Below are 26,474 nucleotides of genomic sequence, written 5' to 3'. Positions count from 1 at the left end.
GTGCCATACTGGGAAAGACCAAAGGTCCATCTAGCCCAGCATCCTGTCACCGACAGTGGCCAATCCAGGTCAAGGGCACCTGGCACGCTCCCCAAACATAAAAACATTCCAGACAAGTTATACCTAAAAATGAGGAATTTTTCCAGTCCATTTAATAGCGGTCTATGGACTTGTCCTTTAGGAATCTATCTAACCCCTTTTTAAACTCCGTCAAGCTAACCGCCCGTACCACGTTCTCCGGCAATGAATTCCAGAGTCTAATTACACGTTGGGTGAAGAAAAATTTTCTCCGATTCGTTTTAAATTTACCACACTGTAGCTTCAACTCATGCCCTCTAGTCCTAGTATTTTTGGATAGCGTGAACAGTCGCTTCACATCCACCCGATCCATTCCACTCATTATTTTATACACTTCTATCATATCTCCCCTCAGCCGTCTCTTCTCCAAGCTGAAAAGCCCTAGCCTTCTCAGCCTCTCTTCATAGGAAAGTCGTCCCATCCCCACTATCATTTTCGTCGCCCTTCGCTGTACCTTTTCCAATTCTACTATATCTTTTTTGAGATACGGAGACCAGTACTGAACACAATACTCCAGGTGCGGTCGCACCATGGAGCGATACAACGGCATTATAACATCCGCACACCTGGACTCCATACCCTTCTTAATAACACCCAACATTCTATTCGCTTTCCTAGCCGCAGCAGCACACTGAGCAGAAGGTTTCAGCGTATCATCGACGACGACACCCAGATCCCTTTCTTGATCCGTAACTCCTAACGCGGAACCTTGCAAGACATAGCTATAATTCGGGTTCCTCTTACCCACATGCATCACTTTGCACTTGTCAACATTGAACTTCATCTGCCACTTGCACGCCCATTCTCCCAGTCTCGCAAGGTCCTCCTGTAATCGTTCACATTCCTCCTGCGACTTGACGACCCTGAATAATTTTGTGTCATCGGCGAATTTAATTACCTCACTAGTTATTCCCATCTCTAGGTCATTTATAAATACATTAAAAAGCAACGGACCCAGCACAGACCCCTGCGGGACCCCACTAACTACCCTCCTCCACTGAGAATACTGGCCACGCAATCCTACTCTCTGCTTCCTATCTTTCAACCAGTTCTTAATCCATAATAATACCCTACCTCCGATTCCATGACTCTGCAATTTCTTCAGGAGTCTTTCGTGCGGCACTTTGTCAAACGCCTTCTGAAAATCCAGATATACAATATCAACCGGCTCCCCATTGTCCACATGTTTGCTTACCCCCTCAAAAAATGCATTAGATTGGTGAGGCAAGACTTCCCTTCACTAAATCCGTGCTGACTTTGTCTCATCAGTCCATGTTTTTGTATATGCTCTGCAATTTTATTCTTAATAATAGCCTCCACCATCTTGTCGAAGCTTCTCCCCGGACCGTTCCCTTTCTTTTTGTATGAGGCATCGTAGGAAAAATTTCTTTAGTCGGCGTCGATACAAGAAAGGCTCTATCCTCGTTCAACTGCGTGTCGCCATCTTGACACGCCCTGTTTCTCTTTTCTTTACTATTGATTTTGTGCTGGTCCATAGAGGTGGAGGGGAAGGGAGAGAGGACAGGGAAATGCTGGAACATAGGTGCAAGGACAGCTCAAGGGATGGTTATGCCCTGAGCCAACTTTTGGTTTGGTGCCCTCCCATTGGCACGCCCCCCTCTGGCCATCCTCCCCTGGCCTACCTTTAAAGGCAGTTTCCCCCTCTTGAATAATGACAGTGTTTCAGTCCATTCGTCTTCCCTCTGCTGCACCTCTGTGGAACCCGGAAGTTATATCAAAGGAGGGGCCAGGGCACAGCAGAAGAGAGAGGCTGGGGTGCTGATGCAGGTATTGTTAGGTGAAACGCTGTGTGTTTGGGAGGGGAAAACTGCCTTTAAAGGTAGATGAGGGAATGTGGCCTGGGACAGAAAGAGGAAGGGGTTGCTTACTCTTCTTTTTTTCCCTGCACATGCAACACTGCCAGGTTAGCTGTGAGCCTGCTTAACCTATAGGGCCAGTGACATCACAAACTCAGGTGTCTGGCACCCTTTATTTCTGGCGCCCTAAGCCAGAGCCTCACCTGGTCCATAGATTAAGCTGGCCCTGATAGAGAGAGGGGAAAGTGAAATGCTTGGCTATAAGGGTGTAGGAAGCAGGAGGGAGGGAAGATGTTTGGCATGGTGGAACCATGTGGAAGAGTCCATGGGGATTCTCAAGGAGATGAGTAAGTGGAGGATGGTGAGTACAGAGAGTATTGTAATAGGAAGTGGGTGAAAGAGAAGTGAATAGGAAGCTAGGGAAAGAGTGAGACAGGAGAGCTAGGGAGCAAGAGGAGGAGATGGAAAGTTGATGGGTAAGTGAAGTATAAGTGGAGGACTGGAGTGTGACAAAAAAGATACAGAGGAAATATGTCAGAGACAGATGTATTGAGGAAATGGAAAAAGATAGGAGGAAGTAGAGAAGAGACAAATGGACAGCACCCACTAGAAAGAGAGCAGAAGAGAAGAAAACAGAAAAGAGAGACTGGGTCCAACATGCTTCAAAAAATAAAATGCCCAGAGAACAAAAGTAGAAACAAGTGTTTTATTTTGAATTTATTAGATGGAATATGTTCGTACATAAGTATTGCCATGCTGATGAGACAGACCAAAGTTTCATCAAGCCCAGCATCCTGTTTCCAACAGTGGCCGATCCAGGTCACAAATACCTGGCAAGATCCCCAAAAAGTAGTAAACATTTTATACTGCTTATCTCAGAAATAGTGGATTTACCCTGTCCAATTTAGCTTTAGGAAATGTGCAACACAGATGTCTTTACATTTTGTTCATTAGAACAGGAAATGCAGTTTTTTTTTTGTAGAACTGCTACAGAGTTCCACTTGTCTGTTTTACCTCTAGTAGGTAAAACAGACCAAGTATTCTAGAGACCTATATAATAATTATAGTTCTGTCTGTTCTTAGGTAGAGTTCATGTTGTTTGAATCATAAAATGTGACTGTTGTATGGTAGATTTGCTACATGTATTTTGAGTTAAGATTTTTTCAGGTTTTGTATTTCACAACATACATGGTAGTGGAGAAATTTATGTTGCTATTACACTCTGATGACGTGAGAATCAAAGTTTTTTTCAATTTAATTATTTTTGTATTGCAGCTTCCATGGAGAAAATATGCAAGTTATGATCTGCGCATGTTGCTGGGGGGAGATAGGGTTTTTTTGTTGATACATTGCCATACTGTATCCAAACAAAGGTCCGTGAAGGTCATATATGCAATGTGTCACATATGCAAGCATTATCTATCCGTTATGTCCCGACTGAAAAAAGGTTGAGAACCACTGGGATAGCATAAACATTTCTCTACCTTCCTTGCTGTCATCAAAAGATTATCTATATTTTGCAGTAACTGAACTCGCTTAAGATTAGTGCTGGTCAGTGTGTTGCATTAATCTAATCTGCATGTTTTCTAAAGAAGGGTAATCTTTGCCAAATTGGAGTGAGTTTAATATGGTCGTAGCTGTCAAATTAGTTATAAGTAGTTAAAGCAGGCACAAACCACCAGGGACACTTACAGGATTATGGACAAATGTGGATTAAACATGACACCTAAACTTTTGATCTGCTGAACTACTTTTATTACCATACTTGTATTTCAGTTAGGTTGTTTTGATTGTTTTTTTTTTCTAGACAGTGCAGAGGTATTTTCTGTATTAGTTTTAATCTTATCATGTCACCACTCTCTCAAGATACTGATTCAATTTTGATATAACTGTCACCTGATCTGTTGAAAAAAAAATAGGTGACCAGTTAAATATAATCCGTGAAGAAATAAATCAAGATCAGACTTTTCAAGCAATCAAGGCAGTGGGGCCCTATACAAGTTGAAAAGGAAAAGGTACAGTAGGTATTTTCTCTGTCCCTGCAGGGCTTAAAATCTAACCCCCCCCCCCCCCCCCCCCCCCCAGGGTTTAGATTTTAAGCCCTCCAGGGACAGAGAAAATGCCTACTGTACCTGACTGCAACATGCCTTAAACTACTACTAAAAAGGCATGAGCTAAATTCAATTTTCTGTCATCTGTTTTAGGATTGTTACTTTGATCCACACTATATTGATTAAAATAAAATCTCTTATCTAAGCAAACTGACAACAATTATATATTTTCATTGGAAGGGTAAGACCAGCTTAATAACCTGTCTTGACTTTGGGGCACAACATTGAAAAATATGGAGGGGCAGTTTCGCTATGCCATCTAAATCTGATTTTGGACATTTTTCGAAACATGGCCATTTTCAAACCAGAAAAATGTCCACATTTTTGTTTCAAAATGGTCATTTGCTAGATGTTTTTGTGCTCAATGTGTATTTCTTAGGACTATTAAACCAAAAAAAAATGTCCAATGGAGAAATGCACAAAAACAAGCCATGGTGGGGGGGCATCATTCTTAGTAGACTGGCCACACGGACATCCCAGCAGAGCAGTGGAGCACCCTAGGGGGCACTCAGTGGACTTCATGTAAAAAGTCCTAGGTATACATCTCGCTGTTACCCCATTATATTGTATACTGAGCCCTCCAAAACCCACCAAAAACCTACTGTACCCAACTGTACACCACTACAATATCCCATATGCCTGCAAGTGTCACCCATATGTAGGTACATTAGGTTTTTGGTGGGTTTTGGAGGACTCACACTTTCCGCCATAAGTATACCAGTTAGAGTAGGTTATGAAACTGGGTCCCCTTTTCTACAGTCCATCAACCATTAGACCACTCCAGGGACCTGCTTGCTGCTGTAATAGGACTGGCCATAACATCTGAAGGTGTCATAGAGGCTGGTATGTACTGTTTCTTTCACATCTTTGGGGGAGGGTGGGAGGGGTCAGTGGCCACTGGGGAAGTAAGGGGGGTGTCATGCCTTAAATCCCTCCAGTGGTCATCTGGTCCTTTAGGGCACTTTTTGTGGGTTAGGCGTGATTGAAACAGTTCTAGATCAAAACATCTAACTTTTAGCCCTGAACGTTTTTGCTTTATTTCATTATGGCAGAAAAACATCCAATTTTTGGAAATGCCAAAATCCTGTCCCCAACACACCCCCTTGTGATTTGGGCACAGTGCAGAAAAAGCATCTCAAATCCGAGTTTTGAAAATCAAGATTTGGACATTTTTCATAGAAAAACAACCAAATACCACTTTATGCCGTTTTTGAGACATTTTTCTTCTTTTGAAAATGAGCCCCATAGTGTATTATAAACAATCAAATGTTTATTTTTTGAGCAAAAGCTTGCAGTACAAGAATTATTCATTTGTACACTTAAAATTGTTTTGAAACGTTATGCTGCTAATGTCATAAGGGCTTTTAAAATACATGGTAAAGATGTTTGGTGAGCCTGGAGGTTTTAATTTTATACATTTCTTCAAAAATATTTTTTGTTTGACAGCAATGGGGTTGGCAGCACTGGAAGTAATGCAAGCTGTACATCGAACATGGACAAATTCAAAAATTCGAATGAATGGGAAGACGAGGCTGATGCAGTGGAGAGATATGTTTGATATTGCTGTAAAGTGGAGAAGGTAATTGTAAAAGAACAAAGGAATACCAAGCCACCTAGAATGTTTAGTGGCACGGGATCACACAGATGAGCCCAAAGAAGAAAAGAAAGCTTTATGCAAAAGAGATTCTCCAGGGATCTAGGATGTCCATATTGCATAGAATGTCTTTTTCTGGATTTGTTTATAGGAGAACTTGAGCATTCTGATTGGATAAATGAGACCACATGATTCTGTATCAAGTGTGATCTTGTCACACAGAGCTGAAATAAAGCAAAATGCAGATAGTGTAGGCACATTGATTCTGATTTACGCTAGTATTCTACAACAGAATCTTGGTTCCTAGATGCCATTATAGAATTAGTGCTCAGCATACTATCTAGGCACCTAAATGTGACCACCTCTGGGAAAGGTGATTTTAAAATCACCAAAAACAAATAAAATGAGGTTTTAGTGAATTCTATTAAACAGTTTTGTAATGCAATAGTCCAAACTCCAACCTTTAATGTGAAAAAATTTAAAAAGTTGCAGAAGTTCTAACGTAACTTTTTCAGACTTCTTATGGACTCATGACATGAAAAATTGGCTATTCTCGACATTTTGGATTTGCTACTTTAGGGTGTCTTTTACAATGCCACACTACCAGTTGTTGGTGTGGCAAATGAGAGGAAGCCCATTCAATTCCTATGGGCTTCCTCTCATTTACCACGTGGGAATCGCTAGCGCAGGAGCGACAGTCACAAATTGTGATGCTCAGTTATAGAATTGCCTACCTTAACAACATGCAGATTGGTGATCCATAAAAAGTTGGCAGACTAGGTGTGGTTCTTGATTCTGTCTTAGCAATGAAAGAGCAAATTAGAACAGCTGTTTTTCTTTAGATTATGACTGGAGAGCCTTGATACTTATAGTTCCTTTTTCTTCAAGATGGGCTTGGTTCCCTCTCCTTCTGTAGATGTGCTTTATTGAACCCATCATGCTGCATTTTTTTTTCATCAGACGTGATTATACAGAAAACCAAGGATTGGCTCCTCCATGTTAAATTCCAGTCTCTAACTCCAATAGCCTGGGTGGCAAAGGTGATATGATTTGATCTCAGTTTATCTAATGAGATGGTCTTCAAGCTCTTCTGACTTCTAGAGGGGAATCTACCAGGAGGCCTCATGTTATTAAATAAGAGCTTTGTTTTCTGATGTAAGGACAAGTCCCAAGATCCCTTTTCTTGCCCCATGCAAACTATTTGAATACGTTCTCTTTCAGAGCATAAGACTAGCCAGTCAGTGCGATATCGATCTTGTCTTCAACAGAGCAAAGTTACTTACCTGTACCAGGTGTTTTCTGAAAACAGGCAAGCAACTTTTGCTTTCTGGATGCTTTGAACCCTCTTTACCTAGGCGATTTTTGTTTAAATGGAAGAACAGTTTGGAGGAGTTACCGATCAAAACATTTGTTTGCTCAATTACAGGTTGAAAGTTAATATTACGGTGAAGCCTAAAGAACAGACAGTTTAAAATTTTGAAAATTACAGAATACAACAGTTTGTAAAACATCTAAGGCTTTTAAATTGCATTGCTTTTAACATACTTTATTTTGTAGGATATCTGATCCAGACCAACCTGTTCTGTGGTTAGACAAGATGCCAGCTCATAGTCTTAGTAGGGGCTTTAATAACCACATTAATCTAATCAGGTATGTAAATAAAAGCTTAACACTTGTTTATTGTGTGTTATGAAATGCATACCTGACTTTTTTTTAGCAACAGTAGGCATCCAGCAATATTCGATAGAAATACAAACCATGGAGAGGGTTACATACCTCCATCAAAGTTGAATGATAAGCTATATTGAAATACACAACCATGGATACAACATTGTATAGCTTACTTTGGAAGTCAAAAGAACATTTAATTTAGTCATTTTCTGTATATTTTGTTTAGACTGTTAGTTGTTTAGACTCCCACACTAGAGAATTACACAGGAACAAAGATTGTCCTCACAAACTCAAACCCCATCCCCACCCTGTCTCTGCAACTTTGACCCCACTCTCACCTTGTTCTCTGCAAGCTCTGACCACGCCCTTGCATGTTCTGCAGTTATATATGTTATGTAAGACCTTTTGTAGCCTATAACCAAAGAAAAACATTAAACTGTTATGATTTTAATCTGTGAACAAATAAGTCATCAACAATTTCAGGATTCAGTCAAGTTCTCCTTTCTTCCATAGTCCTTCCCACAGTAGAAAATTTGCTCTCAGAAGACATGGCTGGTAGCAGGAATACACAAGATCTCCCGTACAAGTTTCTTGCTGGTTTTGGCCAGCACTTTTGCTTGTTTTTCCAAAATGATAAAACATAGTCAACATTACTTGAACATAAATAACTGTCCAATTCCAGACATACCAAGTCACATGCATTCATCATGTGATATAATGCATTTGTGCCCACCTCAAGTGCATTCTGGCTCCCTGCCAATGTTAGCGCTATGCTGCTTGACTGCATGCCGTTTTTTCAGTTGCCACACAGCAGTTCTCCACTGCTGCAGAGCATGGGCACTGGGACTTTACTCACCTCTCTCCTGCCTCTACTCCTGCCCCTGCCTGCCACTCTTGCTTCTTTAGATGAGCAGCAGTAGCAGCAAAAGAAGCTATACTCACTTTGGGGCCAGACTCTCCATAGGTGTGGCTGCAGGTCCTGCCCCCTTGGACGTCACTTCCTGTTCCAGGGCAGAGCCGGCCACTGCTGATACTAGTCTAGAGAAGCAGCAGCGGCATGGCTGTCAGGACGGGAGTGGGGAACAGAGAGGAGGCAATTGTTTGGGGGGGGAGGAACAGAGAGGGAACAGAGGCTGGATGGGAGAAGGACAGACACTAGATAGAAATGAGAGAGAGGGGGCAGATGTTGAAGGGGAAAGATAAGGAGGTCAGGTGCTGAATGGAAGGAGGAAGAGAAAGAGAACACACTCTGGATGGAAGGGGAGAGGTAAGGAAGACAGATGCTGGAAGGGGGAGTGAAGGAGAGCAGACATTGAATAGAAGGAGAAGAGAAGGACAGCAGATGATGGATGGAAAGAGGGGGAGAGAGAGGGCAAACAGATGGAAATGAGGAGAGAGGGGGGCACTGGATGGAAGGGGAGAAAGAGAAGAGAAAAGGGGGCAGACACTGAATGGAAGGGGGGAGCAGGAGGGCAGAGGCTGGATGGAAATGAGAGAGGGGCAGACACTGGATTTGAAGGCAGAGAGGAGAGCACACGCTAGATGGAAGAAGGAAGAGGAGGGCAGAGGCTGGATGGAAAGAGAAAGAAAGGGACATTCTGGAAGGAAGGGGGAAAGAAAAAGGGCAGACAGTTAATGGAAGTGGAGAGAAAGAGGGCAGTCGCTGGATGAAAGGGAGCAGACACAGGGTGGAAGGGAGACGAGAAGGAGGGCAGACCCTGGATGGAAGGGGAGGACAAGAGAGGGAAAGGAGATGCTGGTCCTGGGGGAGGGGTGACAAGAGGAAAGGAAGAGTAAGGGGAGAAGCTGAACATGAGGAGGGATAGGGACATAGAGGTGTGATGCTGGTCATGGGGAGGGGAGATAGTGACACAGGTGCTACTGGATAGGGCAAGAATAAAGATACAGAGAGGGGAGATGCTCCACATGGCAGGAGCAGGCACACAGAGGGGAGTTGAATGATAGACATGGACAGAGAAGAAATGCCAGATGGACCAAGCAAAAGAGTTAAGAGAAGACAGAGGAAGGCAGAAACTAGAGACTGGGACCAACCTGATTAGAAAAATAAAATGACCAGACAACATGGTAGAGAAATTCATTTTATTTTCCATAAATATTGATTAGACTATATTAGTTTTAGTAATGTACATATGTCAGAACTGGTGTTAGACCTGCCTGTGGCCCGCGAGAAGAGCCTCACTCTCCGGCTAGCAGTGGAAAATGTCCAGTTTGGGATGGTTCACCCTTTGCGTCTCTGCAATTCATTAACAACAGCCTTCAGAGGAAGCATTGTTCTATAAAAGTTGCTCAGAAAACTGCTAACATCCATTTTCATTCTTTTGGGAGGGGGGCGACTATGATGGGGCCAACTCTTCTATGCTGCCTCAGACCTGATAGTAAATTTCCCACATTGCGGTCACATTAGAACGTCCTGTGGACTTTTCTGCTTTTCTGCAGAATAGATAATAGACTTGTTACTATAGTGTGTGCCGTCTACTGCACGAGTTAATTCAGTTGCTGAACCCCTTTCTGCATTGTTCACCTGCTAATGGGTGCATTGAACTCTCATTACAATATGCTTCTGCCCACCGTAGCTTTCTGCATCGATACAACCATAGGCACAAAATTAGAACAAAAAAGCCCTTAGGAATAAGATCCTGTGACTGGCTTTTAGTAGAAATTGATTGGATGGGGTTCTTTCAGGACAGGTTTGGGAATCACTGATTTAGGCAGTGGTTGCTGGAGCCGGCTCGCACCGGCTCGCAAGAGCCGCTTGTTAACTTTGCTCGGCTCTTGCGAGCCAGTTGTTGAAACCCGCGAGCCGGCTCTCCTCCCTCCCTCTTCCCTCACATCACCGACCTGACGAATTCTTCGGGGCAGGCAGTCTTGCCTGCCCGCTGCAAGTGCTGACTCTCCCCCGCTGGCGCTGCAGGTTCGCGCTTTAAAAATGGCCGCCGAGACTTCACCCTTGTAAGTCTCGGCGGCCATTTTGAAGCGCGAACCGGCAGCGCCAGGGGGGGACTGAGTCAGTGCTTGCAGCAGGCAGGCAAGACTGCCTGCCCCGAAGAATTAAAGGAGTCAGATCGGTGACGGGAGGGAGGGAGGAGAATTCTATTAACAACTCGGGAGGGGGTGGCAGGGGAGAGAACTAGGGAGTCGCTGGGCATGGGTGGATCATGGAGGGGAGAGAAGGGTCGTCGCTGGGCATGGGTGGATCATGGAGGGGAGAGAAGGGTCGTCGCTGGGTATGGGTGGATGGAGGGCAGGGGAGAGGACGGTCACTGGGTATGGGTGCATGGAGAGCAGGGGAGGGTCGCTGGGTGCATGCAGGGCAGGGGGAGAGAAGGGTAACTGGACATGGGTGGATGGAGGGCTGGGGAGAGGAGGGTCGCTGGACATGGGTGGATGGAGGGCAGGGGAGAGGAGGGTCGCTGGACATGGGTGGATGGAGGGCAGGGGAGAGGAGTGGAGAGAGAAGAAATGCTGGACATGGATGAAGGGGAGGGAAGAGTGAGGAAGGAGATGAGGGAAAAGGGAGAAAAACTGCATATGGATGAAGAAAATAGGCAGAAGTTGAGGACCAGAAATGAAGAAGAAAGGAAAGAAATAAATGGAAAGGAAGCCCTGGAAACGGAGTTAAGAGGACAGATAGCAGCAGAATCGGATACTGGGCCAGCATGATCAGAAAAACAGTCACCAGACAACAAAGGTAGAAAAAAAAATCATTTTATTTTCATTATAGTGTTTGGAATATGTTCACTTTGAGAATTGGGTGCTGAACATTAAAAGTTTATATTTATTTACTTATTTATGGCATTTTATCCCACATTAAACATGAATTAGATTGGAACCTGGGATCATTTAATTTTTTTTTCCTGGAGAGAATAATGCATTGCGCCCCCCCCCCCCCCCCCCCCGGCTATAGCCAGCTCTGCAATTTTTGGGGGGGCGCGGGGGGGGGGGGGGGGGCGCAAGGGTGGATGGGGGGGGGTGCAGAGGTGGACCGGGGAAGAGAGCCTGTTGTTAAAAATTTACCAGCACACCACTGGATTTAGGTGTTAGAAAACCCCTATTTGAAGCTGTTCTAGGTACATACTTATGGAATATGACTTAGCCTGAAACTTCTCAGAGAATGACATGAAGACGAAGTTTGTCCCCATCTCTGCAAACTCAGTCTCCATCTCCGCAAGTTTTGATCCTATTCCCACCCCATCCCGCAAATTCTGTTAAAATTATTACCATTACTGTGGGTTTACCATGGGTCCACGTCCCAATGTCATTCTCTACTCTACACTCCCTAGTCTTTAACATCTGATGGATCTATTCTGAGATCTAGTTACACATTGATTATTATTGTTTAGGGACCAAAGGAATTGAGGATACACTAGGGGAGAAGCAGGTATGGGTTTCTCATGTACTGCTTACATGTCATCTACCAAACTAATATTTTTTATTGACAAAACTTAATTGGTTAAGGTTGAGAAGAGCTAGCCGACGATTCTGTGACAGACCACCTGTGTTTCCACACCGGATGTTGTAGAAGTTCCAAAAAGAAGCTTGCTTTGGTGCAGTGCAAGAATTAAGATAACAGTAGCCGTAAATGTAACGACTGAGATCACACTTAGCGGACCCTTGCTTAAAAATTATGTTCATTCATTACAATACAATGCATTTCTATACCTCTGAATCCACCAGGTTCTTAGCAGTTTACATATTAAAAAAGAACCAAGGCAATCACTTGGAAAGTTTAGAGTAAAACCAAAACCATCTCTTAGAAAATGTAGATGTAACAGAGAAGAAATGAGGATAAAAATCACTCCAAAGCCTAGATATTTGAACTGTGAGAAGTCTGTCAAATAGTTTAAATCTCTTAACGTCCTTAATAGAAGGACAAGCAAAAAATTCCTGTTGTAATTTTCAAGTTAGTGAAAAGTTGGATATGTGCAACTTGCTATAGGGAAATTTAATGTTTGAATTTACAATGTCATTCATTTCACTTCCCATATATGTATTTTAAACCATTTGGAAACATTTTTAGATTATATTCAAATACACTTGCAACCTGTTTCTGACTCATTGGGTGAATAAAATCTTACTGAGATAGTATAGTAAATACAGATTTACTCTTTATATTGTGCTATTTTGACAGATAATATTGTGTCAGATTCTTTGAGGTGGCCACTGTGACAATTACGCGTTTACCTGAATCGATAACTCAAAGGCTTTTCTTTTGTCTACAGAGGTCAAGTTGTAAATGTGCGCGTACCTGGAATATTTTGAGAAAATACTTCATTTTGTCAAGGAGATAATCCTAGTTTATCATGGGTAATTTCTTAAGGTTCATATGTTTTTTCCAAAAGAAATCTATTAGAGATCATATCAGAGGTGTGATGAAACAGGGGACTAATGTCGGTGATTTTTTATGTGAATGTATGACATATTTTGTCTCAGTGCCTTTCCCTTGTTTGCCAGCAGATGTGTCTGTTTTTTGTTGTAAAGCTGTTGCAGAAGTGACAGTTTTTCTTCCACCTAATCTCTGGGGCCCCGATGATCAAAAGCCCTGCGCTGTTCCAAACAGCGCCCTAAAAAGATGCGCCGGGACAGCGCAGGGCTTTTCTGCATCGATGATCAAAGATAATGCATGCAAATCTAAGCAGCGCTATTATCTTTTGATTATCATGTTGAGTGCGGGAGAATTGCGCCCGAGCATGCGCTCAGCACAATCCTCCCGCACTTGTTTGACAGGTCTGGGCTGTCAAAAGCCCAAACCTGTCAAACAGCCTGGCCCGAGGCTGAACAATGAGGCCCCCCCCCCCCAAACCCCCAGAAAACGTTGTGGCCGCCACCCTCTCCCACCCTCCCACCCGGCGACGGGGGGGGGGGGGCGCCTGGAGGATCGGGGGGTCTTCAGCCCCCGAAACCCCCAGTAATCGTTGCTCCATCGACGGGGGGGGGGGGGGGCTGGAGGTCCGGTGGACCTCCAGCCCACCCCAAATCCTCCCCCCAGCGTTGTCTTTAAATTCCCTGGTGGTCCGTGGTGTCGTGACACCCCCCTTGCCCCGTCCCGGCTCCCTCCCTGGCCCCCTCTCGGCCCCCCTACCTTGTGTTGGAGGAGGGACGCAGCCTGCCTGCCTCCCTCCTCTTCCAGTCAGTCGACGCCCAAAATGGCGGCGCCCAGCACCGCCCACTGCATCCTGGGATGCACTGGGCGGGCTACAGACCATGTAAGGGAGCGATTCCCTTACATAGTCTGTAGCCCCGCCCAGTGCATCCCAGGATGCAGTGGGCGGTGCTGGGTGCCGCCATTTTGGCGTCGACTGACTGGAAGAGGAGTGGAGGCAGCAGGCTGCGTCCCTCCTCCAACAGAAAGGTGGGCCGGGAGGGGGCCGGGACGGGGCCAGGGGGGTGTCACGACACCACGACCACAGGAATTTAAAGACAACGCTGGGGAGGATTTGGGGTGGGTCGCCAGCCCCCCCCTCCCCCCCCCGTCGATGGAAGAACGATTTCTGGGGGTTCGGGGCTGGAGACCCACCGACCTCCAGCCCCCCCCCCCCCCTTGATTGATCGACGTTTCTGGGGGTTTCGGGGGCTGGAGACCCACCAGACCTCCAGTCCCCCCGTTCGAGTTTGCCTGGGGGGGAAGGGGGCCTGCCCGCATGCAACTGCATGCTGGACAGTGGCTCACCATTCCTCCCAATGATCCGCAAAATCTAACGCCAGCTCGAGCTGGCGTTGATGTTGCTGCGGCCAGCGACCCCATCTTTGGCGCGCTGGTCGCTGATCATGGGGATGAATGCGTTAAGCGCCAATTAGCATGCATTGCAAGCTAATTGCGCTAGAAGCCCTGTTTAGCATGCATTTGCATGCTACTTGCGCTGAGAGCCCTCAAGTGCGCTGTTTTAGGCGCTCGAGGGCTCTGATCATAGGTCGGCTGCAAACTCTGGCCTAGTATGGCGTTAACAGCCTCTAGCGCCAGAGTTTGCTTTTGATCATGAGGGCCTGAGGATAAGTAACCTGCACTGCTGTTGGCCAGAGGCACCTCAGTGTTTATGCTCTGGGCTCTGATTGAATCTGCTGGAAATCTTTAGGGAGTATGGAGAGTACCGACCTCTACACTGAGACCCTGTTCAACCTGGTGAGCAGAACAACAGAGCTAATAATGAATTGATTTATTATGATGGAAAATAGAACAATAGATGGTGAACAAAAAAAAGGTGTAACCAGCACCAATAAAATTTTCCTGAATTTCCACAGGTACTACTCAGGTAGTGAATAAGTGTTTAGTTTAATATTGATTCTGTTTAATTTAGCTGTTGTTGTTGCTGGTTATATTTTTTTTGTTCACCATCTACTGTCTATTTTTCCATCATAATAAATCAATTCATTTATTAGCCCTGTTTGTTCTGGACTAAGAATCCTGGTGTGTGTGTGTGCTGATCTGTGGGTGCTTTCTGGAAACTGGGGGCCCCTGAGATTGTGGCCCCAGTGTCCTTAGAAACCACCAGGGAAATAACTTGCGGTAGGAGACTCGCCCAGAGGCAAGTAGGACCCAGCAAGTGGGTGGTAAGGGTGTGCCAGTTTAGAGCATGTGCACAAGTGGTAGCGAGGCCTGAGCAGTGCTAGGACAGACCCTTTAGGTGGCCGCAGGGTTAACCCTCCCAGGTAGGCATTTTGTGACAAGAAGAAACAGAGGTTTTCCCCTATGTATCTTCCAGAATTGTCCTTTACCTCTTAGATGCAAACTTTCTTCGACTTGTCAACATTTTAATAGAGAAAGAAATGGTGAATAAGTGTAGTGTGATGATACTATATATAAAACAAAATAGGGAAAACTACTGCTCACACTGCAGTGTTTGTACTTTACACTTGCATAGTTGATTAGGTTGATAAAGATCAGAGAACTGTTAAGCCTAGCCTTTCAATGCATATCTCTCTCTTTTTTAATTATTTTATTTTATCAATTCACAATTTTAAACAGAATAACTTGATTCAGAAAGATAGGTAATATTGAGCATCATATTAATAATTACTTTTTATACAAGCAACTATTTATACTATTGTCTATTCTCTAGTCCACTATTAAGAGGAGAAGACAAGGTACAATTCCATGAAATATTGTTATAACATTTTAAATGAGAATTAGAAGCGAAACAGACCAAATTATTACATTACGGAGTAGAAGAAGATATTGCTATAGGCTGCAAAACTGGAGTTACAACAGTCTTCGAGTCCAAGAAAGATATTAAATGCGTAGAATCATAGAAAACATATTTCACTGAGTTAAGTTTTAATACACACAAGGAAAATTCAACACCAAATAAGCCACCTAATTGCACCACCCGAGGGCAGAGTTGAGGAAAAATTGACACCTTTTTTGGGTTGCTCTAGCAATATCTGGAAAAATTCTAATTTTACAATTCAGAAAGAGCTCTTCTCTATGACATAAAAATTGTCTCTATATCCAGTTTCTATCTGGTTGTAATTCAAAAGTCACAATCAAGGTAGCTGGTTTAATAACATTATCGTCTTCAAGAATTTGTGTTAAATTTAAAGTGTCAAATGTAACTTCGGCTTCTTCAGAAATTGGTTGATCAGTATTCTTCCTTTTGTATCATGACAAATAATATATTTTAGAGACCGGAGGATAAGCCTATTCTGGAATTTTCAATATCTCTGATAGATACTTTTTGAAAGTTATAAGAGGAACAACAGCTGGTACTTCAGGAAAATTTATCAATCTTAATGTTTTAGATCTCTGTTGATTCTCCATATTCTCCATCTTATTTTTCAACATCAAATTTTCTTTAATCAAATTTACTTGAGTTTGTTGGAGCGACTGAATATTAATTACATTAGAGTCAATCTGTTTTTCCATATTAAAGTTTTTGTTTCCAGCAGGGATATTTTCTCCGATGGAACTTGAGTATAATGCATTACAGAGAGTAATTTTTGGGAAAATGAAGTTTCCAAACTTAAAAGAGCTTCCCATATAGTGTCCAAGGTAATGGTAGAAGGTTTAAGAGGCAAAAAGACTTACTCAAAGAAGTCTGTATTTCCTCTGAAGACTGTTTCTTCATAGCGGCTTCAGGGTCAGCAGAAACGCCGACTCTCTCCTGTGCCTCACTCATCTGAGCAGTTGTATCAGGCGGATTAACACAGCGACCCGACCCCCGCTTCAAGAAACACTCACGTATCAAAGCTAGGGGTTTCCTAACCACGTTGCTGTTCCGCTACCGGCATGAGTGGAGGCATCCGGTCTTCAGGGCTGAGAGAAGTCTCAACCTCAAGCCGGGGGAGTGGGTCACCTTCCACTGCTCCCTCCAGCATGAGGAGTCCAAGCCCCCCCAAAAGTCCGGACACAGTAAAGTGGTCCATAGGTCCAACCACGGGAATCACAGGTATAGCGGGTCAACGCGCTGCTTACCCCTCCTTTTAGGCATAGGTAAGTAGGAAAATTTCCTTACAATCAAAGAGTGAAGGTTAGGAGCGGGGCTGCTTGACCACTTTTCACTTCATGTCGCCATCTTGTCTTCTCCCAATTGCATATCTCTTACAGCATACTCCGCATTGTAATCCAGGGAAAGGCAAATATTAATTAAAAAAATACATCACAGCATGAAAAAAAATGTCTTCATTCTCCACAAACAGCAATACTATTAAAATCAATATGCCAGCATTTTTAGTTCCCTAAATTGGGACATTATACAGCAAGTTTCATAGAGGAAAGCCCACTTTATGATGCTGATTGCCAGAAGTGTTATATAGACACACTTCAGTTTAATATTTTCTAATTTCAGGTATATAATTACTTTGACCACATTGTGTGGTAGCAGATTCCATTTTTGCAATGACTAAAAAAATTCTTTCCAAATTCTTAAATCTGCTACTAATTAGTTTCATGAAACCAACGCCAAGCCTTAGTACTAATGAAAAGTAAATAATCATTTCCTATCATCCTATTCTCTGAGGGCAAACAGGACATCATATTACATGTGGGTGATATTACCAACGAAGCCCTGGCACAGAAATATTCCCCAGTATTCCTTTTTATCTAGAAGCTTTTGGCAGTGTCTACCACGAATGCGTGCGTCTTTCTGCTTACCGTCACAGTGCAGGACAAGGCAGTCGTCTTTCTTTCACAGAGCAGAGAGGGTACAGTTTCTGTTCTTTCTAACTTGCACCATTTTATCTCTAGCTTTTCAATGACTTGGCCTTCTTTGCCCTATTTTTGGCTATTTTTTCTTAAGAAACATAAGAGTAGCCATACTGGGTCAGACCAATGGTCCATCTAGTCAAGTATCCTGTTTCCAACAGTGGCCAAGCCCGATCGCAAGTACCTGGCAGAACCCAATAGTGGCAACATTCCGTGCTACAAATCCCAGGGCAACAGTTGCCTCCCCATGTCTGTCTCAATAGCAGGACTATGGACTTTTCCTCAGGAACTTATCCAAACTTTTTTTAAACCCAGGTAAGCTAACCGCTGCAATCACATCCTCTGGCAAGGAGTTCCAGAGCTTACTATTAATTGAGTGAAAAATATTTCCTTTTATGTGTTTTAAAAGTATTTCCATGTAATTCCTTAGTGTCCCTAGTCTTTGTACTTTTGGAATGAGTAAAAAATGTATTTACTTCTACTCGTTCTACACCACTCAGGATTTTGTAGACCACAATCATATCTCCCCTCATCCGGTCTCTTTTCCAAGCAGAAGAGCCCTAATCTTTTTAGCCTTCCTCATATGAGAGGAGTTCATTCCCTTTATCATTTTGGTCACTTGTCTGTGAACCTTTTCTAATTCCGCTATATCTTTTCTGAGATGCAGCAACCAGGACTGAACGCAATGCTCAAGGTGCGGTCGTACATGGAGCGATACAGAGGCATAGTATTTTCGGTTTTGTCTACCCTTTTCTAATAATTCATAGCATTCTGTTTGCTTTTTTTGGCCGCCGCCACCACCACACACTGAGCAGAAGATGGCGTATATCTACAATGACACCTAGCTCTCTTTTCTTGAGTGCTGACCCCCAAAGTGGACCCTAGCATCAGATAACTATGATCCAGATTATTCTTTCCAATGTGCATCACCTTGCATTTGTCCACATTAAATTTTATCTGCCATTTTGATGCCCAGTCTTCCAATTTCCTAATGTGTTCCTGCAATATTTCACAGTCCGATGTGGTGTTAACAAACCTTGAATAGTTTTGTATCGTCGCTCGGTGTCCCGATTTCTATATCATTTATAAATATGTGAAGTAGCACCGGTCCCCAGTACTGATCCCTGCCAGCACGCCAGTGTTCACCTTCCTCCATTGAGAGAAATGACCATTTAACCGTACCCTCTTGTTTTCTCTCCAATAACCAATTCCTAATCCACACCAGAACCTTGCCTCCTATCCCATGACTCTTTAATTTTCTCAGGATTCTCTCACGAGGAACTTTATCAAAAGCTTTCTGAAAATCTAGATACACTACATCTACCGGCGCACCTTTATCCACATGTTTATTCATGCCTTCAATGAAGCAATTGGTGAGCCAAGACTTTCCTTGGCTGAACCCATCTGTGTCCCATTAAACCATGTTTGTCCTATGTGTTCCGTATTTTATTCTGTATAATAGTTCCACTATTTTGCCTGGCACTGACGTCAGGCTTGCAGTTTGTAATTTCCCGATCATCCCTGGACCCCTTTTTAAAATTGGTTTCACATTGGCCATCCTCCAGTTTTTCAGGGTACGACAGATGATTTTAATGACGGGTTAACATATTACTAACAGCAGATCAGCAATTTCATGCTTGAGTTCTTTTGGTGATTTACTACTCTTTAATTTGTCAATTTGACTCGGTACATCTTCCAGGTTCACCTAGATTTCTTTCAGTTCCTCTGCATCATCGCCCTTGAAAAACTATTTCTGGTATAGGTAGATCTCTTGCATCTTCTTCCGTAAAGACCAAAGCAAAGCATTCATTCTATTTCTCCACTGATGGCCTTGTCCTCCCTGAGCGCCCCTTTTGCTTCTTCGTGATCTAACGGTCCCACAGATTCCCTCGCAGGCTTTTCTGCTTTTGAGGTACCTGAAAAAGTTGTTACTGTGAGTGTTAGTCTCTGCGGCAAGTTTCTCTTCATATTTTCTTTTAGCCTTCTTTATTAATCCTTTGCATCTGACTTGCTAGTGCTTATGTTGCTTCTTATTTTCTTCATTTGGGGTCCTTTTTCCATTCTTTGAAGGATAATCTTTTGACTGTATAGCCTTTTACTTACCTTTTTAACACCATGCTGTCTATTGTTCTTTTCTTTCCCACCTTGCAAATACGTGGAATGCATCTGGTGCTGGGTTGCCAAGATGGTGTTTTACAATAATAATGTCCACACCTGGTTTAGTGTCCTAACCTTAGCAGCTGATCCTTTTAGCTTCTTTTTAGCCATTTTTCTCATGTATTTATAGCTGCCCTTTTGAAAATTAAATGCAGCTACAGTAGATTTTCTTTGCGAGGTCATCCCAAATAGTAGCTCAAACTTGGTCATGTTATAATCACTGTTTCCCAGGGGACCCAACACCGCAACCTCTTGCACTATGCGTGCTCTATTGCGTGGGACCAGGCATTAAACACAAAGGGCAGTATCTGGAAAGGAGATGGTGTAAATCTTCCTGGATGAGGACAAGCTAAACTGTAGGAAACACCTGACAAAATACTATCAACCCTTAGCAATATTTCTCACAATACATTGAAGAGGCTGCCAATTCAACCAAGTAGTAAACAACCTACTGCAACCCCCACAACAGAACAGCCGATGTGGGGAAGTGGAGGTCGGCTGCTGGTCTCTGCAGTGCCGGGTGTGCTGACATGGTGGTGTTAGAGGGGCCATTGCCTTCTCCCGACGGAGCGCTTTCCGCGATTCGTGCACCATTTTGAGGAGCCCCTAGGAGTGTCTGGCACATGTGCCTTTAATCCTGGGAGCATGGCTGCAGGGTTATCTTCTCCAGGGGAATTTTTTTTTCCCGAATTTGTTTTGCTTTTATATCAGGCTTATGTGCTGAAGCGGATCCTTCCCCCTTCTGCCCCAGCTCCTGCATTTGAGGTTCCTGGGGGTGGCCAGGGGGCTTTGAGCTTGTCCCCGGAGGAGATTTCCTCCCTTAAGAGACGGGGGATCTCTTCGGTGTCTGAGGAGGGGGTCTTTTGTTCCATCCCTAATGCCCCGTCGCTAGTGGCTCTTTCTGAGGGAGTCATACAGGTCTGGATGAGGGGAAGGAGTGTGTCCTTCCTGAACAGACGGATGACACTTCTACTGTGCCGTCATATTTCATAAGGAGGAATTGTCCTCCTTTATTTCCCAGGCCTTGGAAGCCTGGGAAATATTGAGGACCCGAGGTGACGGCCTTTCAGGCGGTTAATCCCAAAATAGCCAGTACCACACACCCTTCTAAGGCTTTTCTGGTGCATGAGGCTATAGAGGAGCTGATTTTAGCTCAGTGGGCGGACCCTGATGGGGTGCTTAAAGTGGCCAGGGCTATGTCCCAACTATATCTAGTTTCGGCGGACCGGGCAGAGCAGTTGCTCTTCCTAAGGTAGATGCCTTAGTGACAGCTGTTGGTGGAGGGTGGTATAGCACTCAAGGATATGCAGGATAGATGTCTAGAATCTTTCTTGAAGTAGGCCTTTGAAGTGGCTACCTTGACTCTTCAGGCGCCCGTGTGCAGTTCGTATGCGGCTAGGGCCTGTCTCAGTTGGCTCCATTCTGTTATGGAATCTGACCTGGATTTGGATCTTACTAGAGCTCCGCAGTTGTCTCAAATGGATATAGGCCTCGCCTATTTGGCAGATGCACTATATGATTTAGTTCGGGGCTTCGGCCAAGCTCATGACCCTGGCTGTTTTCCTCCCCAACGTCCTTTGTGGCTTCGGCATTGGGCAGCAGACATGGCTTCTAAGCAGCAGCTCATCAAGTTGCCTTTCGAGGGAAGTTGCTGTTCAGTGAAGACTTGGAGAAAATTGTTAAGGATTTAGTGGATTCCAATCTCAAGCGCCTCCCTGAGATAGACCCAAGCCTATTTCCAGGCAGGGATCTTCAAAGTCTTGTTTTCGGGAGGCATGACGGTATTGCCCAGGGCGTTCTACTGCTGCTTTTCAGCATCCCCGCTTTAATCAGCGACCTTCCTTTCATTCTGACAAATGTCCGACTGGAGCCCCTGCCCGGCAGGGAACTACTTCTTGAGCCCGCTCATGATGAGGCGCCAGGTCCACTCTGTAGGGGAGCAGATTGGGGGTCGCCTTTCGTTATTTCTTCCAGAGTGGGCCAAAATAACTTCGGACCAATGGGTCCTCAATGTGGTTGCGAGAGGGTTACAGTTAGAATTTTTCTTCCCTGTCACAGAACTTTTTTCGGGAGTCCCCGCTGTCTCTCGCGGTACAAACGGACAGCAGTTTGCAAGTCCTTGTGAGATCTGCTTCGAATAGGGGCAATTGTGCCTGTTCCTCCTCTCGAAATGCGCTCAGGTCGCTATTCCATCTTCTTCCTGGTTCCAAAGAGGGAGGGGCCTTTCGGTCCTATTTCGATCTTAGGAAAGTGAACAAGTTTTTTGCGAGTTCACCACTTCCGAATGGAAACGTTGTGAGTCGTTATTGCTTCAGTGCAGCCATGCGAGTTCTTGACCACTCTCGATCTGAAAGAGGACTTCACATTCCCATTTGGCAGCCGCATCAGCGGTTCCTCAGGTTTGCTGTTCTAGGGCGCACTTTCAGTTCAGGCTCTTCCTTTTGGAATGGCCACAGCTCCATGCACCTTCTCCAAGGTCATGGTCTTGGTGGCAGCCTTTTTGTGGAAGGAAGGGATTCGGGTACATCCCTATCTTAACGACTGGCTAATTCAAGCGTCTACGGAGCAGGAAAGTCGGTTGGTCACCGACCGAGTGATTGCGCTTCTTCAGTCCTTAGGTTGGGTCATCAACAGAGACGAGTCATCTTCTTCCCTCTCAGAATCTGGAATACCTCCGAGTGTGGTTCGATACAAAACAGGGGAAAGTGTTTCTGCCTGATGGTCGGCGGGTCAAGTTACTTTTCCAAGTCAGGTCCTTGCTGGGTCTCCACTCTCCTTGAGTGTGGGACTATGTGCAGCTCCTCGGATCCATGGTGGCCACCTTAGAAGTCATCCCGTGGGCAAGGGCTCACATGCGACCTCTTCAGATCTTCCTGTTGAGCAGATGGTCACCGACTTCTCTGAATATCAGCGGATCTCCCTTGGTTGAGCCGAGCCAGGGACAGCTTGGCGTGGTGGCTCCATCCTTCCAGTTTGCAGAAGGGCATGCCTTTGGCCTCACCCAATTGGGTGGTGGTGGTGACGGATGCCAGTCTTTCCAGGTGGGGGGCCCATTGCGTGGGTCGGGTGGCTCAGGGTTCTTGGACCCCGCTCAAAGCGACTTGGCCTATAAATCGTCTGGAGTTGAGAGCAGTCGTGAATGCATTACTGAGTTTTCAGAATCTCCTGCATGGTCAAGCAGTTTGGATGTTTTTGGACAACACTACGACAGTGGCGTACATCAATCGGCAGGGGGGCACTCAGTCTTCCCCTGGTGGAGGAGGTGTCGCGGCTGCTGGAGTGGGCGAAAGCTCATGTTCTTTGTCTGTCAGCAGAGCACATTGAGGGTCAGGACAATACTCAGGCAGACTTTCTCAGCTGGACCCTTTTGGACACAGCAGAATGGGCGCTGTCGGACTCTGTGTTTCGACTGATCTGTCGGCGTTGGGGGACGCCGGGAATGGATCTCATGGCCACGGCGCACAATGCCAAAGTTTCCCGGTTCTTCAGCCGGAAAAGGTAGCCCGGATCAGCAGGTCTGGACACCCTTCTCCAGCTGTGGCCAGAGGGGGAGCTGTTGTATGTATTCCCTCCATGGCCCCTGATAGGGAGGATTCTATTCCGCATAGGTCTTCATCAGGGGCCAGTTGTTCTGGTGGTTCCGGATTGGCCCCGCCGCCCATGGTACGCGGGCCTGATTCGGTTGCTCAGGGATTCTCCATTGCGGTTACCAGTGACTCCGGATCTTCTATATCAAGAACCAGTTCGGATGGAAAATCCCTCCCGCTTTGATCTTAGGCCTGGCTATTGAGAGACATCAGTTGAGGAAGAAGGGGTTTTCTGAACCCGTTATTACCACTCTTTTTTGAGAGCAAGGAAACAGTCCACCTCTACAGCTTATGCTCGAGTGTGGAAGACTTTTGCGGTGTGGTGTGATCAGTGTGCTGAGTCGCCTTTTCAGGCTTCCATTTTGATCATGTTGGCGTTCCTTCAGGAGGGTCTTCAAAAGGGATTGGCTTATAATTCCCTTCGAGTCCAGGTTGCTGCTCTGGCCTGTTTTTGAGGTCGGGTAGCTGGCAACGTCTCTGGCAGCTCACCTGGATGTTGTTCGTATTCTTCGCGGAGCTTTTCATCTCCGGCCCCCCTTGTGGTGACCGTGTCCCTCATGGCATCTGAACCTCGTACTTGGTTCTCTGCAGGCTCCTCCATTCAAGCCCCTAAACAAGGACCTTACACTTAAAACGGTGTTTTTGGTAGCCATTACTTTGGCTCGACGGATATCAGAAATTCAGGCCTTGTCTTGCAGAGATCCTTTTTTGCAGTTTTCGGAGGCTGCGGTCGCTATTGGGACGGTGCTGTCATTTTTGCCGAAGGTGGTCTCGGTTTTTCACCTCAATCAGTCTCTTTATCTTCCTTCATTTCAAAGAGAAGATTATCCGGATGAATTTGCATTCCTTTGTTTTTTGGATGTTCGGAGGGCGCTCTTCAGGTATCTGCAAGTTTCTAACGAATTTCGTCGCTCTGATCATCTTTGTCCTTCTTGCTGGGCCGAAGAGAGGGGAGGCGGCCTCCAAAGCTTCCATTGCTTGGTGGATTAAGGAGGCCATTGTGTCTGCATACATTTTACACGTCCGGCAGCCTCCGATGGATTTGAGAGCTCATTCTACTTGGGCGCAGGTGACCTCTTGGGCGGAGGCATCTGTGTTATCTCTGTATGAGATCTGTCGCGCAGGTACTTGGGCGTCCCGTCATACTTTTGTGAAGCATTACAGATTGGATGTAGCTGCTTGAGAAGATGCGCGTTTCGGGACGGAGGTGTTGGCTAGGGGAGTGTCAGCTTCTCGCCCTACTTAGGAATTGCTTTGGTACATCCCACCAGTTTCCTGGATTCATCTGCTGCAGGTGACAAGGAAGGGTAAAATTATGTCTTACCTGATAATTTCTTTCCTTTAGCCGTAGCAGAGAATCCAGGATCCCCTCCTAGCTCAGCAGACTTTGTTCGTTTTTCCTGCGCTATTGTTTGCCTTTTTCACTCTGTGTTGTCTTTTACAGAATTTCAGACGGGACAGAGGAATACTGTGTGGATTTCAATTCATACGACAAGTGGAATCTGTTTCGAGTTTTGTTATTTGGTTCTCTGTTTTTCATAGTGAGGATGGTTATTAAGTTCTACTTTTCTTCTTATTGCCTTGGTTACTGCTTACGAATGATATATACTTACTGAGAAAGGGGCTGGCCGTCGGGCATCACTGCCTTCAGTTTGTTTATCTCTATCTCCACCTGCTGGTAGGCGGACTTAACCCACCAGTTCCTGGATTCATCTGCTGCAGCTAAAGGAAAGAAAATTATCAGGTAAGACATAATTTTACCATGCAACTCATGGATGCTTGCTTTTTTGGAAATGTACATATTTTCTAATGTTGTGTCAAGGTGACTGTGCCGTGTGGGGCTGGGGTGGGCAGCATTTTACTTTTTGTGTCCTCTTTTTTTTTTTTTTTTTTTTTGTCTCCGCAAATATGGTAACGCTACCTGGGGAGCTTCAGTTAAAGTCCCAAGAAACAGACAGGCGATCCACAAGATCCATTACGGAAATAGAAACAGCAGATCTCAAGAGAGTTAAGATCAAAGATGTACAATTTATTTACCACATAAAACAACAAATCATTAAATAGTTAAAAGCCCGAAACGGCCATGTTTCATAAGAATAGCCATACTGGGTCAGACCAATGGTCCATCTAGTCCAGAAACCTACTTCCAACAGTGGCCAATCCAGGTTACAAGTACCTGGCAGAAACCCAATTAGTAGCAACATTCCATATCAACAATCCCGGGCAAGCAATGGCTTCCCCCATGTCCCTGTTTTGCCTCTCAAGGGCTGCATCAGGGGCTTGTTAAAAATGCTGTCGATAAACATACAAAACCATCTTGGCATAAATGAAAAGACCAAATAAAAGTTATCAAAATAATGAATATAAATCATAGACAAAATAATTTAAATGGCTGTTTCTATTTTTTTTTTATTCACAGTTTTTAACCAGTAGGTGATATTCTGTGGCTACACCTCGGGGGTATGTGACAGTATTTTATTAATTGTCTGTGCATGGTGTTTTGTATGATATTTACATGGGATATGTGATTTTTAATTATTCATCTTTGCATGTTTTTATAAATGGTTATCCACATTGTCCATATGCACATTCTGTGGTTGGTATATGATTATGTTCATTATTTTGATAACTTTTATTTAGTCTTAATTATTTGAACATGTTTTTTGTATGTTCATTGACAATATTTTAACAAGCCCATGACGCAGCCCTTGAGAGGGCAAAATATAGCCGTGTTGGACTTTAAGTATTTATTTATTGTTTTATGTGGTGAATAAATTGGACATCTTTGATCTTTACTCTCTACAATCTGCTGTTTTTATTACTGAGCTTCTGGAAAATACACCAGGATCGGTAATTCCCAAATAGCTCTTTACCCAGGTAAGTAGCTATTTACACAGGTAAATTACTTTGAAAACTGTACTCTTTGCCCCTCATTTTGAAACGGGTTACCTAAATACATGCCTGCATTTATAGAATACTGTCATTTACACAGGTAAGTGTACACTTAGGCATATAAATGGAAGCTGCAAGCTCAGCACTGTTCTGAAATGTAGAAGTGCAAGTTTCTTACCATGTAAATGCAATGTGGTATTCACAAGAGAGGCATGTAGGCATGTCTAATAGGTGTGGTATTCACAAGAGAGGCATATAGGCATGTCTAATAGGTGGTCAACTTACAGAATATTCGTGTGGACTGCTGCATTTAGGCATGCCTATTATGCCTGTCATAGACCTGGCAAAAGTGGATATGCCAATACTGACTTATGCTAGTACTAGCCTTTGAGCCCGTAAAAACGAGCTATT

The 26,474-nt window shown here is 44.5% G+C and overlaps 1 protein-coding gene across 1 annotated transcript in view; it reads left to right on the top strand.

Annotated features, from left to right (window-relative positions):
- Positions 1 to 26,474, top strand: part of TTC13 (tetratricopeptide repeat domain 13) — a 182,176-nt gene that overhangs the window by 117,683 nt on the left and 38,019 nt on the right. Inside the window, 4 exon segments of the mRNA XM_030194686.1 lie at positions 5,453 to 5,585; positions 7,158 to 7,250; positions 12,512 to 12,533; positions 12,535 to 12,596. Of these exon segments, the coding sequence (XP_030050546.1) occupies positions 5,453 to 5,585; positions 7,158 to 7,250; positions 12,512 to 12,533; positions 12,535 to 12,596 (310 nt within the window).

Source organism: Microcaecilia unicolor, chromosome 3, assembly GCF_901765095.1.
Source record: "Microcaecilia unicolor chromosome 3, aMicUni1.1, whole genome shotgun sequence".
NCBI lineage: Eukaryota > Metazoa > Chordata > Amphibia > Gymnophiona > Siphonopidae > Microcaecilia > Microcaecilia unicolor.
Note: the sequence above shows the minus strand (reverse complement) of the source record. Positions and strands in the feature narration are given on the sequence as shown.